We start from the raw sequence: 14,930 nt of genomic DNA on the forward strand, positions 1-14,930 counted from the left end.
AAGGAAATAGCCTTGCCTTTTATTATCAGGTCTTATAATAAACCTTATAATAAAAAGTATATCCCTATGCATATTAATTGGCTATTGATTGTGCAAACTATAATCTATCTGAATAAAATTTACATAAAAAATATTGTAATTTTTTTAAACACAGTTTTGTCTCAGCTTTGATCTGTGTGAGGAGGTTGGTTCAGGTGCTGTTTTCTGGCAAGTTTAAATTTCTCTTATTAAAAATCTACATCAAAGTGTGTATATACTTCTGATTCAGCATTTTAATAAAAAGTAAAATCTTAAAAAATAGCTGCACTGTCTAAAATGTAGTTAACCATTAAGAGTAAGCCAACTGCAGAAAAAGAAATACGTGAAAGGAGAGGAATATGGCAACTCAAGAGAGAGACTAAATCTCTACAAATAATAGAATGGGTGTTCTTCCAGCTCTGGATGTTTTCATATTAGCTTGAAGTTATGAATATATTTAAAAATTTAGTTACATTCAAGGTACCGATTACTTTGGATATTGACTGTAAGCCAAAATTAAATCTGCTTTTTAAAACAATGTTAAAATCTCTAAATAAACATATAAGTGGAATGCTGGGGCGGGGGGCACTTTTCTGGCCTCCAACCAAAACAGGATTATGTGCCTTTGGGAAGCAGCTGCCAACACACCAAACTGAATGACTTTTAGGTAGTTTTTTTTGCTCTACCGTCTGCTCAGTAGAGAAACATACTGCTGGTGTTTTTCATTCAGATACTATTGCTTTTCTCTTGGGGAGCCTTTAAAGGAGGCCTAACTGCTGTCCTTACTTGTACCATTTTTTTGTTTTCCACACAAAAGTATTTTCATTTCTTCTCTAAACAGGCCACTTCACATGAGCTGATGTGGGGTAGTGGCAAATGGAAACAGAAGCCCTCACTTGGTTCTTCCCTCTGCCTCTTTGTGATGCTTATTTCTTTACAGATCCCTTTTCCCCTGCCTTCAGGGGATGCCTTCTCTCCCTCATGACTTAGTAGCACATCAGTAACACTTAGAAAGCAATGCAGTTGGGTGAAGGAGGGGCAGTTGAACCAAAGCAGAGGTAGATCTTTTGGTGCATAGCTTTCCTGGGCTTTCTTCTCCTCATAGTCCCTTTCTAGCCACCATCATCCCACTCAGCACACAGTGGACCTGCAGCCCTTTTGCTATGTGACAGCAATGGTGGCCAGCAAGCCCTGTGTGTGCTTGTGTTTTCTGTCCATGTCAGGGCAGGGTGAGTATGAAGGTAAGTTCACTGCTCAGTTCTCGTCCCAGTGGGACCTGTGCAAACCCCTGCCCGAGAGCAGCTCTGGGGACACGGTGCATAGAACAACACGAGTGCATAGGGCCTTGCACCTCCCACCTCAGCACCCACTTTCAACATGTCTCTCCCAGAAATTTTTAGGAGTTAGAGGTAATAAATAGTTTGACAGCTTGGATTCTTCATGCCTTTTTAAGTAAATAGGTACAGGATGTCTAAGATGGTTGATTCAGGTTGATAAAACAAGCCATTTTATAGTTTACTTTCAGCATAAGGGGCCATGAACCTGCATTTGGATTGAAATTTGGTCATTCCTATAACAATGTTGTAATACAGCTCTTCACAAAAGAAAAGATAAATTTGCATGAGCCTTGTCTCACATATTTGTTTAATGTGTCTTTCTTTCTCCCTTTTGTTCATTCTCTGTGTGTTCCATGCAGACTCCCAGGCCTTTAAACATCATTAAACAGAACAATGGTGAACAGATCATTAGGAGACGAACAAGAAAGCGCCTTAACCCGGAGGCACTTCAGGCTGAGCAGCTAAACAAACAGCAGAGGGGTAGCAGTGAGGAGCAAGTCAATGGAAGCCCCTTAGAGAGGAGGTCAGAGGATCATTTACCTGAAGGTCATCAGAGAGAAATTCAGCTTCCCAGCCTCAGTAAATACGAGGCCCCAGGTTCATTGACTAAAAGCCATTCTGCTCAGCAGCCAATATTGGTCAGCCAAACTCTGGATATTCACAAAAGGATGCAACCTTTGCACATTCAGATAAAAAGTCCTCAGGAAAGTACTGGAGACCCAGGAAACAGTTCATCGATATCAGAAGGGAAAGGAAGCTCAGAGAGAGGCAGCCCAATAGAAAAATACATGAGACCTGTGAAACACCCAAACTATTCTCCACCTGGAAGCCCGATTGAAAAATACCAGTACCCACTTTTTGGACTTCCGTTTGTACACAATGACTTTCAGAGTGAAGCTGACTGGCTGAGATTCTGGAGTAAATATAAGCTGTCTGTTCCTGGGAATCCACACTACTTGAGTCATGTGCCTGGCCTACCAAATCCTTGCCAAAACTATGTGCCTTATCCCACCTTTAATCTGCCTCCTCATTTTTCAGCTGTCGGATCAGACAATGACATTCCTCTAGATTTGGCGATAAAGCATTCCAGACCTGGGCCAACTGCAAATGGTGCCTCCAAGGAAAAGAGTAAGGCACCACCAAATGTAAAAAATGAAGGTCCCTTGAATGTAGTAAAAACAGAGAAAGTTGATAGAAGTACTCAAGATGAACTTTCTACCAAGTGTGTGCACTGTGGCATTGTCTTTCTGGATGAAGTGATGTATGCATTGCATATGAGTTGCCACGGTGACAGTGGACCTTTCCAGTGCAGCATATGCCAGCATCTTTGCACGGACAAGTATGACTTCACAACTCACATCCAGAGGGGCCTACACAGGAACAATGCACAAGCTGAAAAGAATGGAAAACCTAAAGAGTAAACCTTAGCACTTAGCACAATTAAACAGAAATAGGTTTCCTTGATGGGAATTCAATAGCTTGTAATGTCTTGTGAAGACCTATAAAGCACTTCATATAGAGAGCATGCCTTATCCAATATTAAATCCCTTGTTATTTTCTTTTTTTTTTTCTTTTTCTTCTTAATTTTTTCTGTTTTTGTTTTCTTTTTTTTTACGTTTTCTTTTTTTTTTCTTTTTTTTTTTCTTTTAAATGAGTGGGTTACCAAGAAAAAAGAACAGTTGGATGGTGGCCAGAAGGGGAGGAAGATAATTCAGTGGGACATGGCCCACCAAAGCTAGCCAGAATGCAGTGAATCATGCCGAATAACCTTGAGAAAATTTTACTGGACAATTTATACCTTTGCTGTTGTGTAAGAGACATAACTGGCAAGAGTGCAAAGATGTGTATATGTATATACTGCTGCAGGGGTGTAGTGAACATATGCACATTGTATATAAGAACTAGACATGTTAAATATACAGATGTTAAAAAGTCATTTTCTTTTCTTTAATTTGGGCAAATTTCTGCCCTACAACATGCCTTAGGATCACATTGTCCTCAGAGCTTTGGCAGCAGTGTCATCTATGTGTTTCTCAGACTCAGCTGATTTTTAGCTACCATTTTATCACTACATTCTTTCTGGCACACTTTAGTCTAGGAAAACCATTTTGCGCAAGTGAATTCTCTAATACAGAAGCCACACTCCAGGTTTAATTTGCATAGAATAAGGTAACCTGCTGTATTTTATTTTAATATATTTTTAATATATTACATTTCTAAACCTTAAAGTCTAAGGTTACTTCTCCACAGGCTTAACATTGCTATACATACCAGTCAATCCCTTCAGTAGACTTATACCAGCTTTTGCTAAGTAGCATTAAATGTCTTCATAGTACTTTTTAATACATAAAGCTTTTTAAAAACTATCCATGAAGGGAAAGCTCCTCAGCATAACTGCTCAGGGAAATAGGGCTAAATAACTAAATATTAAATAATTGGTTAAAGGTGCTGTTAGACGAGCCTCCATGCTTGCTACAAGGGTGTACAAGAACTGACTTTAATCATTTTCATTATAGTGTCCCAACCAGTAGTTTATTATTTTGCCACAGGGATGTAGAAGATATTACAAGCTACTGGATGCACTGTCAGATTAACTTATTTCATTAAAGAAGTTGGGAGAACAAATAGAAAAAAACCTTATTTTTCTAGTAAATATTAATGTATTACATTTCAAATAATGGTGCCTGACATATTGAATAATTATTTTCTACAGTGTACGTATGCAACAAAGATATTCCATCATGCATTAGAGTCAGTTCTGGCTCTGCCTCGCTGTTTACATTTGCAAATGTAGCAAACAAGGTAATGAAGCAACTATTTCTATTGCAGTAGGTATCTTTTTTTCTGTGTGTGTGCATTAAAGTTGTAAACGATAACATGAAATGAATGAAATTTGTTGATATTAATGGTATGAAAAATAAGAAGGAAATGAAAATATTTTTATGCCTACTTAGGAAAAAAGGGTAGCACTATTCATTCCAAGTACTTTTGTATTCTTAAGCTCTTAACTCACATTGTTATGCTTAAAATGATAAACATATATCCTCTTTTTATTGCTTTGTCTGTGTTTCAGAAGAAACATTTCAGAAATTATTTTGATAAGTGCTGTTTGACGATGCAGCACTGATATTTTATTGCATTCTGTAGTAGCATTGCACTCCATTTTTACAATATTACGCAGTTGCTTTTTTGTTTTGTTTGGGTTTGTTTCTTTTTCGCAGTGCAGGGTCTTAGTTCCTTATGGTTGGATGGCAGGTGTAGCTCAACTGGTTCATGAATGTTGCAGCGAATGAAGTTTAAAATGTCTTTCTGATATTATGTTGTCTTTTATTTCTCCATTCATGCATTTTATTTTTTAAAATGTTCTATAAAAATATCTCTGGACTCAAAGTCCTCTCTTGAGATAATATGTAAAGGGTCCTATTCTGATCTCACTTACATGCCGCCTTTCTCAGATTTTCATGTAATTGAACTAAAGCATCATAAAGAAAAAAAAAAAGTTCTTGTATTTAACTTACCTGAGTCTCACCACTCTCCCTTCTAGTATTTGGTGCACTTATTAAGATACTTAACCAGATAAACAGGGAGGTGGAAAATAAAAGGAGAGGTGATAGGAAATTTCTTATAGGGGTTGGCAAAAGGAAAACCAGGAGGGAACTGGCCTAAACATTCAGCACTTTGATAGTCTTTTGAGAAATAATGTGCCTAAAGCAGCTGGCAACAAATATCACCAAGCGTGAGAGGCACTTACACAGTTGATCACCAAAGGTCTCACTGACCTTGGCAGTATTTAGGTGTTATATTTTCACAGAGGTGAAACATTATTGCACAGTTTCTCTGATTTGTTAGGCACAGACAGGCTGTTGTTCAGCATTAGGCTGCATTCCTTCCTGCTCCACCCATTGCTTCTTTACTGGTGAGCAGCATATGGAACGTCCCACTCAATCTGCTGTGGTTGAGTTCTGTAACCCTTCAGTAGTGTTCTAGGTTAGCAAAGGATGTTGGGCCACATTCTTCTTCTTCTATTTTTTAGATGAATCTCCAGCTTGATACCAGTGACAAAGTCTGGTTATGTTTTTACTGTTGTTCTCCAGTAATAAGTTCTGACTTGGTTTTTGTGGATTTATTTTTGTTGGGTATTTTCTGTTTCTTTTTTTTTTTTCTGTGGGGACTGAAATAGATTGCCCTCGTTTCGTTACGTCAGGGTCCAGTGTGTGTCCTTTTCAGCTTTTCCAAGGAAGATGTTATACTCAGCAAGCAGTGATTTTTATCTGCTTCAAAGGTAGCTGCCTGCCGACCTTCAGTAGTTACTGGTTCGACTTACTTCACTTAAGACCTACCAGTTCCTCTGGCTTCTTCATTGACAGAAGCTGCATCTTCATGGCAAAATATTTTAGAGGGACACGTGCATTGTAAGACTTGAGCACTACCCTGAACTTCATAACACTTCTTGCTAAACTCAGAAGCAGAGGCAAATTAACAGGAAATACACATATCAGGGTTTGGGGATGAGGAGAAATGAAATCTTATGAGTGCAAAGAACAAGACAGAGTTTTGAGTGTTACTATTGCACACCTAGATGGTGCAAATAAAATTTGAAAAAACATTCATTGTTCTTGCCATGACATATTGAGATGTTCTAAGATTTCTGCTTTATAAGAAATGGGATTTTGCTGTAGCCTGTTCTCTTTGATCGGGATAGGGGGAGCACAGTTTTGTTTCTTAACAAAAGAGAGGTGACTCCATCCATCTTCCAGACCCCCTCACAATGGGTACTAATAAAAAGAAAAAAAAAAATCCTGACACTGGAAAAGAATAATCTCATTTAATAACTTTCAGATGGAAACCAATGTTAGCACACACAAGTAATTACTGCACCCACTGTGTTTCAACCAACTTACAGCACTAAAAATTGAACTTTCAAAGGATCAGTCTTTGTTCTCAATTTGTCAGCTTCAAGGTGGCGAACTTCTCTTACTAAAGAAATGGTAGTTTAAGATCTTAAAACATGTCCCAAATTGGACAACCAAATAAGTATATGCTTCAAAATGAGAGGATCTGTGGTGCCTGTCACTAATCAGATTGTGGAACAGGCACAATGTTTCCAGTAACTCTCTGTATAGATGGAGCCATCCTGTGACATCATCTGCAAACCAGATTGTCTCCAAGCTGTCACTTCATGGCTGCTGCCCCCTCAATGCTGCAGGAGATGAAGATGTTTCAGAGCACAGTTTCTGTTCAGGTGCTAAACTTAGAGTACTTTCCAAAAGGTACTTTGCACCTAATTGCCACTGTGCTGATGAAACTCTTCCCGTAATTTTTCATGGACTATCCAGAAAGGGGGAAAGACACTGGATGCACATATCTTGGTTTTGCCTAAAAAAGGCGCTGTTGTCTACTGTGACACTTTTAAAGAGAGAAAAAATTGAGACATCTCAAAAGTTTGAGACACACTGTGTACAATAGATTATTTTTTTGCAGTTAGAGGGGCAGCAGGACAAGTGACTGATGCTAATTGTATACAGTGCTGAAACATAGTGATTGTGCAATGGGAAAAACTGATTTGGCAACTGTGGATTAGTACTCAGTTCAGGGACGGACTTTCAAGTCCACCCTTGGACTGGACACTGTTGTTTTGTAGTCATAACTACTTGCTTTATGTGCTGAGGATGTTGTCTACCATCTGCTTTTTTGCCCAGTATGTCTAAATATATTCTCATTTTTGCTCCTGTATTGATTTTTCTTGGCTGACTTAACATGCTAATTCCTAATACTGGTCAGGAAAAGCCAAGGAGATTAGAAGGTCGCTTCTGTGCAGCCAGAAGGGTAGATATATTTCCTTCTGCTTCTGTGGAGACAGTTATGCTTGGCAAAGAGCAGTGAGTAATTTGTCAGCATATCCCAAATGTGATAGATAAGTGAGAAATCCCTTCTAAACTTTTCTCTAAAGTTAAGATGGGCCAAGTAAAATTATTTACTTAATTTTTCTCACCTCAGAATAGGATTCTTCACTACCCTCTTCTTCACAGTTTTTATTTCATTCAGCCAGTTCTGGAAAGCTGGCAGTTGGGGAGATGCTACCTGTATACTGATCACACACACCCCAATTTACTTTAAGAGGATAAAAGACAATAATTAAATGGCTGACAGCCAGATAAATACCAGTTTCATTTGATTCTTTGTTACACTTAGTAAAATTCTTTTACTGGGGAAGTAAAATTACACTTCGTAAAGTAAAAACATTGTAACAACTACCACAGTTTTCCATTCCTATCATTTTGGCCTCTGAGCTCTGTGTAGGAGAACAGGAGAAAAGGAAACATCTCAAAATGCCATTGTAAATTTAGCTTATAGAAAATTCACCAGCAGGAAAAAATAAAAAAAAAAAAAAAAAAAAAAAATTACTTCATAAAGAATGACTTCATGTTGCTAAAAACCATCATTAAACTTGTAGCCCTGATTTGACTCTAGAATGCTGGCTCTTAATGTTTTGTCCTTACAACACATGGATGTGTTTTTTGTTCTGTTTTGTTTCGGGTTTTTTTTGTTTTGTTTTGTTTTTTGGTTTTCATAGTGCATGTTCATTTCTACTCACAAACATGTTCTTGGTGTATTTCTTATGCAAACAATCTTCAGGCAGCAAAGATGTCTGTTACATCTAAACTTGAATAATAAAGTTTTACCACCAGTTATAAATCAGATCTCTGTCGTTGTTTCTGGGGAGAAAGTAATGTCATAGTGTCACTACACCATAGTGGGGTTGGGGAGGAGAACAATTTGGAGTCGAGCTGCCCTGGGAGCACGATGGGGCCTGACAGCATCTCTGAGTAATGGCTGGTGATTATGGCTGAAAGGCAAAGGCAGCATTGCTCAAACAGGAAAGGCGTGAAAAGGGAAGAGCTCCTTCAAAAACACATTAGTCCTGTCACAGTCTTTCTGTACTAAGGGCTCTAGATGTGATCCAAATTTCATTCAAGTTAATGACAGGATTTGAGTGAAAGTCTCTTTCAATGGAGTCTAACGTTTTTCAGTACTCCATCATCCTGGCATGACATTCCCGGTTTTATTCTCCCGCCCCAAGGAAGAGGAAGTACTGCAACAATTTGGAGAAATTATGAAAGAAAGGCTGATACTGAAATGTGATCAGCTAGGGTCACCAGGTCTGCTCCTCATACAAAGTTTATGATGGTCTTGAAACAATTCCTGATACTCAGGACAGTGGTTTCACATCATGCCCGCTGCTCTTCCATGGGAGAATAGGATCCTGCTGGCTCCCATCACACAGGTTATTGACCCAGTGGTGACTCAAGAACAGAGAATACCACCTACAATGTTGCTGCCACCACTTCCTTCAGCAACCTTGGAGGTTTCCTCAGAGATCCCAAGCAAAGCACTGACCAAATCAGCTCAGCCTGGCATTTCTGTTCAGATGAGCTAACAGATCTGGGTGGTATGGCTCCCAGCCATCATTTCCATTATGCTGTAATTTCCTTTCTCCATAGGTTTTGTATCATCTCCATGGTTGAGAGCTTGTTCAATCTCATACAGAATATTGTTTTAAACTAATACAAAATGGTAAAGTCTGTTTATGATGGTAGAAATGTTCTAGAGCTTAATTGTAAGAGCACCATGCCAAAAATAACTTCTATGACTCATTTTTCCAATGAATTCGGATGTAAAACCTTATGCATTTTCAGTCTCTTTTTAATTTCCTGACATTAAATAAAAATAATAACTGCAACAAAGAAAAGAAAAGCTTTCATATATGAGGAGAAGCAGTTTTGGAGACATCAACTATGCATTTTGAAAAAGATGCTACATGCAAAAGCTGGCCAGTATGCATTGTGTAAGACTATAAAAATGGCATATTCTGTTTTAACATCTTTTGAGATTAACAAGATTTAATCCAAAGTTCTGTTATAACTATAAAACTATCCCTGACCAATGCAGTATGTCTTTAATCGGAGCTCAAAACAGTGTTTAATAGTGCACATCTATCTCCAGATACTTAAGTGAGCTCATAATTGTAGGAGCTGAAGACATCAAATGTTCCTTTGTGGTTTCACTATTTGTATAGTCTACTTGCATTGTTAATGCTTTCCTCTTACAGCATCAGCTACACATATAAGCAGCTCATATAAGTGCACACTAACAGAGTTATCAGTCTTAATATACTATCATAAGGTTTAACTTTTGGCCAAGAATCTAGGGACTTCTTGTTCTAGCAGCAGTGTCCTTGTTTATTTCCTTTTAAATTTTAACTGCTGTCATATCTTGACATAGGTTAAAACTCTGTTGTCCCTAGTACAGCCAGTCTGAGAATATAAAAGAGAATGCATCTGCTAGTAGCAGGTCCTGACCCTTATCCAATGAGATTTATAAATGTATGAAGTTTAAATTAAAAAAGTAAGTAAGTAAATATCAGAACAGGTGCTAATGCAAAAGAAAATGGACAGAATGAATAAGCAGGGTGCTTCATTCCATATGGAGGGGAAGTGGGGTTCTTTTGAGAGTATTCTATTATTAGAAATGGCCTAGTTTTCTTACAACCTTATTCATTATAAATCACAAACAAGCCTGTCTTTATAAGATTGTTGACAGTGGGGATATAAAATCAAGAATCTCAGTGGAAGTCTACCCTGGAAGTTTAACTGTGATGGGCAATTAGGCTGGGCAGTGGGGACACCTGAAACCTGATGGAGAGTTTGTACTGACACCAGCTTCCTTTGATTTCCATGAAGGGTCTGACTAATCCTTGTGTGCAGAACAAGAGTGCCAGTGGGTCCTTGCTGTAAAGGAAAGTGTCTCCTACGCATCCAAAGGAATAGAAGTGTCTTTCACACAATGTGGATGCAATGCCAGTGGAACTGTCTGATTCGGCTCCAAATGCTACCGTGGAACTGACAGCTTAATGGTGAGATTGATACAGTGACAGTTGTGCCACCCACGTCCAAACAGCTCCATCAGCGCTGGTACAGTGTCAGAGGAGTTGGACAGAGAAGAAATATGACCATTTAAAAGAATAGGAAAGAAATACATTTTACAAAACCAAAAAACCTTTGGTTATGACACTCTGTAAAGATGATGTCTTAAATATGCCACAGATGAGCTGCTTTTTAATTTTTTTTTTAATTTTTTTTTTTTTTTTTTTGTAAAGGCAATGCAGCTGCTCTAGCCTTTTTTCTGAATGAAATAATTTCTTTTATGGCTTGTAATATAAAAAGCAAAGCCCCAACATAAAGCTAAGCTAGTTCTCTTCTCACTGTAGCATTCTTTTAAAAAAAATAAGAAAACAAGTGTGTAGAAATGGATCAGGAAGGCTCTCTAAATTAACTTTTTAAGGAGTGGAACTAGATACTTTGCACTTATCTTTTAAAACAAAATATCTTGGAAAGAAAAATGAGAACATTTTCTTTTCCTTTTAAACAAATTTGAGTATTTTCCTCCCTTCTGGAATCAGATAAAAAAAGAAATATATTTCAGGCTATGAAAGTAAGAGATGTGAAAGCCTTTCAGAAAGGTAAGGTGATTTTTCAAAGTTAATGTTCCCTAAGGGTGGCATTCACATTGCAATACTTTGGACACTCAACTGTAAATGCAAAATATAATCCTCATTTTCTTGAGAGAGTCAGTTGAATGTTCAGAGCAGGAGCATATTAGATGTTCATAGCCACCCACTAGAGAGGTCCATACTGGATGATGTCCAGAAATCCCTTTTAACCTAGATAATTTTGTGATTATAAATGCTCACAAACACAGTTAATTTATATTTCTCCCTTATGAGTGTAGTATATACAGCAAGGAGCAATTGGAGACAAAAGCCAAAACAACCTGAAGTGCAGCTGTAGATGGAAAGTGGAGCATATCAAGAGCTCTCTAATACACAGGCCTCTGAGATCAGAGCTGTATGCAAGTACACAATACCCCATTAAACACGTGGCTCTTAACTATAAAGGAGCACAGAGGTCTTTCCATCTATTTATATTTCCATAATAACTTACTGCAATATATCCCTAGTAATTATACATTAACCTCTATGATTAAGCATAACATGCTGGACTGCTGATGCACTGACGTTGCTATCACACTTGTTAACACAACTCTGGCAAACTTCTCTATAAATCAAGACAGGCACATTCACAGGGGTTGGATCATGGCTGAAAATTGTAGTGGCTACAGCAGTCCCTAGTGTGCTTTGTCTAGGGCCAGCATTGCCTCCAACCAGCTCCCATGTACAGCTGGGGAATTATCACAGAGGAGGCAATTCCCAGGTCTCAGGGGATGAGGAAGGAATGGGTTGTGCCCATTCCCTTAAAGAAGCAGCAAACACCAAGAGCTGTGGGATAGGTCCTGAGGCACCTGCCACAAGGCTTCAGTGTGTGGGCTCTCTCTGGGGGAGCAGCAGGTTTCCAAGCAGAACTATCCCAGTCTCCTAAGACCAGAAAATGGCCTCGACCTCTTTTGATTTGCTGGTATTGTCATTGCCTCCATCAACTCGTTCCCCTTGTCTGACAAGGGTGTCTGGAACAGCTTTCTTGATAATCTGCTGTATTTCTCTAGATAAGCTGTAAAAACAAAGCAGTTTTATATCCATCATACATATAGACAGACATTGGGAAGAAGGAAATGTCTCCTGCTACTGAGTGTGTGGTGATCCTATTGTTTAGCTTGTTTGTAGACAGCTATACAATATGTACATAGCAGATGTCTGCACTTGATCAAATAGATCATGGTCCTACTGTCTGTTGTCCTATATTATGAATTTTGTGGGCAAATCTTTGGTTTCTGATACTACAAATAAAGAAGCTACAACAATGAACATTCCCATTCTTCCAGTTTCATAGCACAGAACATGGCCATCCATTCCAAGCTGTTATAATTACCAACACTTCTGAGGCAACACAGTTCTTCTTGCCCAGAAAAGGACAAAGATTACTTCTTTTATAACAAAACACTTTAGTGCTGTTTTGAAAACTTCACTTCTTTAAAAGGACTTGTTTCAACACAATTTAATGAGCTTTACTTAGAACTTAATAAGTTTTATTTCAACTCTCCTTCTAGGAAGTTTTTGGTTTGACAGTTGACAAGCTGGATTTGTGTCTGTTCCACATTTAAATGTATATTCTTGCTAGCTCTCTCATCCAAGCCAGTCTACAAAAAGACCCTGAACTACATTAATTATGTATTTTAAAAAATCTAGGTGCAGCTTTTTAACCAATCATATAATTCTTGTCTTTGAAGATTCACTCAATCATTCTCTGATGTCATCTTCAAATTAAAGCCATAGATTTCTGTGATGTTTTTAGTCATGATATTATGCAAACCCTCTTCTCTGTGCACTAGGCAAACTAGTATATTAAAAAACTTTTCATGGAAAATACACTATTAACTTTTCTACATAAATTGTTTCAGATTAAGCAGAACAAAAAGTTATAAAGATGGATTTATGTATACATCCCAAGTTTGCATTTAAACCAGGTTTCTCCATTTCCTGGCGAGAGATTGTGCTGCTGGTGAAGAGACATGGAATAGCACACTAGAGCTGAATTGCTGGCACACATAAAAGGGGAGGCTTTGCCCTGCATACAGTCTAAGATGATAAAGATATTTGGCAGAACACCAGAAAACCTAAATATTAAAAAACAAACAAACAAAAAAAAACAAACCCAAAAAAACCCAAAAAAACCCCAAACAAACAAAAAAAAAAAATTAAAAAGGAAAAAGGAATTTTGGATTGGAACATGAGGACTGGAAAAAGTATCCATGGAGCAAGAGTGAAATGTGTGATTATATAAAAACAGAATTTCAATAAAATATAATAGTTGTCAAACGTACAAAATAAAGGTTATTCCTAAGAAGTTCATAGGGCTGTTTAGTGCACAAGGATAGCAAAGTTCCAGGGACTATGGGTGGGATCCGACTGCTGTTGCACAAGACAGCAGTTGGTACTGGGAACATGCCTTGGGTAAGACAAGGCATTTTCTCATTCTTCATCAGCTGCCTGAGACCACAGTTCAGGAACATTGCAAACTGGAGATCCTGACAAAAGCTGCAGACCCATTCCTATCTGCCCTGCTCTCTCTTCTGCTCTCTTCCTTCTACTAGCACAAATATTTGTGTCTCCCACTTGCCCCAGAAAGCTGACTTTTAACCCCCATGAATTCCCCAATGCAGTTCCCAGCAGTGACAAAAACACCTGTGTCAGCGGTAAGTGGAGGTAAAATGAGCAGTCGGTGATGTGGGAAAAGGCAGTGTGAGACTTTTCTTGGCAGCTATTAGTCTAAAGTGATCAGAAACCTGCAATGTGGGGAGCTGGACTGGTTCTGGTTTAGAGCAGATTCTCATCTGCACAACTGTGAAATTTTTTGCTCAAGGCCTGTATACAGGATGAGGAGTAAAACTGCAGCTGCAACACCCTAAAGACCTTTCTTTCCCTGCAGCTGCTAGGGATGCCCCTGGTCCCCTGGTAGCCATGGCTCAACAGTCCTTCATTGGCACAACTGCAGTCTGCTTTTCCTTACACTTGGAACAGTGGGCAAGTACTGACATTTTTCTTACATCCCACAACTTCTTAGTGCAAGTACTTTGCCTATGCCAGTCGAAAATCCACTGCTAAATTGCCCTTGTACTCCACAGAGCCAAGCACTGCAGACTCCTCACCAAAATAAATCACTACAGGAGAGAAGACAAGGAGATAAAGGGAACTGGATGGTGAAAATTTAATCTCTTCTTTCCTGTGCTCATTAGGTCAACATTTTTTACTAGGTAGTTTTTTTCTTTTGCTGCTTCTTTCTCCAACTCAGTCTTGCCTTTGATTCCATTCTGCCCCTTACAGCTCATCACTGATTGCTGCATAATTTACCTCTGCATAGGAAAAAAATTATAATTCGTATTTGAAAATGAAAGATTCCCAAATATCATCCCTAGCTTTGCCTATGGAACCACCAAAACATCTGATTGGAATCAAAGTTGCAGGCGCTCTTCAATTCATGGTATTCCTCTTCTCCTTGATACTTTTATAATAATTAATACTAATTTACGAAGACAAAGTTCTGTGACTGCTCATCAGTCACCTGAGACTGGAACTTCTCAACCCCACTGAGATCCCACTGAAAGCAAAGCATAAAGAGAAGGAGCTATGGCCAGGTACTACAGATCTGTAGCATTGTTCTGCATATACTTTAATGACATAGTCTTTAAAAAATGAATATATTTTGGGACTCCACTTTAAAATAATTTACAGCTGCTTTTTCAGCAACTGAACAACTACCTTTCCTGAAAATCAGGCCTCTTTTTAATGTATCTGAAGTTGTATGACTGAAACACATGGAATATCTTGGCTTAGAATATTTAAATTAACTTCCATTATTATTATGATTTGGAAACTGAATAAAGAAGATACAGCAAACACGTAACATGTATCTCAGATTGCTATGTCTGTGAGTACATACCAATGAATCCTAAAGTGTGTGCAGGAAGGATTTATCTTCTGTCTACCTTCTTACAGTGAGAGAAGCCACAGGGCTGACATACTGATTCCTGCTTCTCAATTTGGATTGCAGCTATTTATTGTTT

At 38.4% G+C, this 14,930-nt stretch overlaps 1 protein-coding gene across 4 annotated transcripts in view; it reads left to right on the plus strand.

The window, feature by feature from the left end:
* Positions 1-8,051, plus strand: part of TRPS1 (transcriptional repressor GATA binding 1) — a 213,033-nt gene extending 204,982 nt beyond the window's left edge. For all 4 annotated transcript variants that reach the window (XM_005516951.3, XM_014256583.2, XM_088059620.1 and 1 more), the window contains one exon: positions 1,715-8,051. In XM_005516951.3, coding sequence (XP_005517008.1) covers positions 1,715-2,776 — 1,062 coding nt within the window. In that variant the 3' untranslated portion in view covers positions 2,777-8,051. The remainder of the gene's footprint in view (positions 1-1,714) is intronic.
* Positions 8,052-14,930: the final 6,879 nt, after the last annotated feature.

Source organism: Pseudopodoces humilis, chromosome 1 (genome assembly GCF_049639895.1).
Source record: "Pseudopodoces humilis isolate 2021_Gansu_Grassland_sample_001 chromosome 1, ASM4963989v1, whole genome shotgun sequence".
Taxonomy (NCBI): Eukaryota; Metazoa; Chordata; class Aves; order Passeriformes; family Paridae; genus Pseudopodoces; species Pseudopodoces humilis.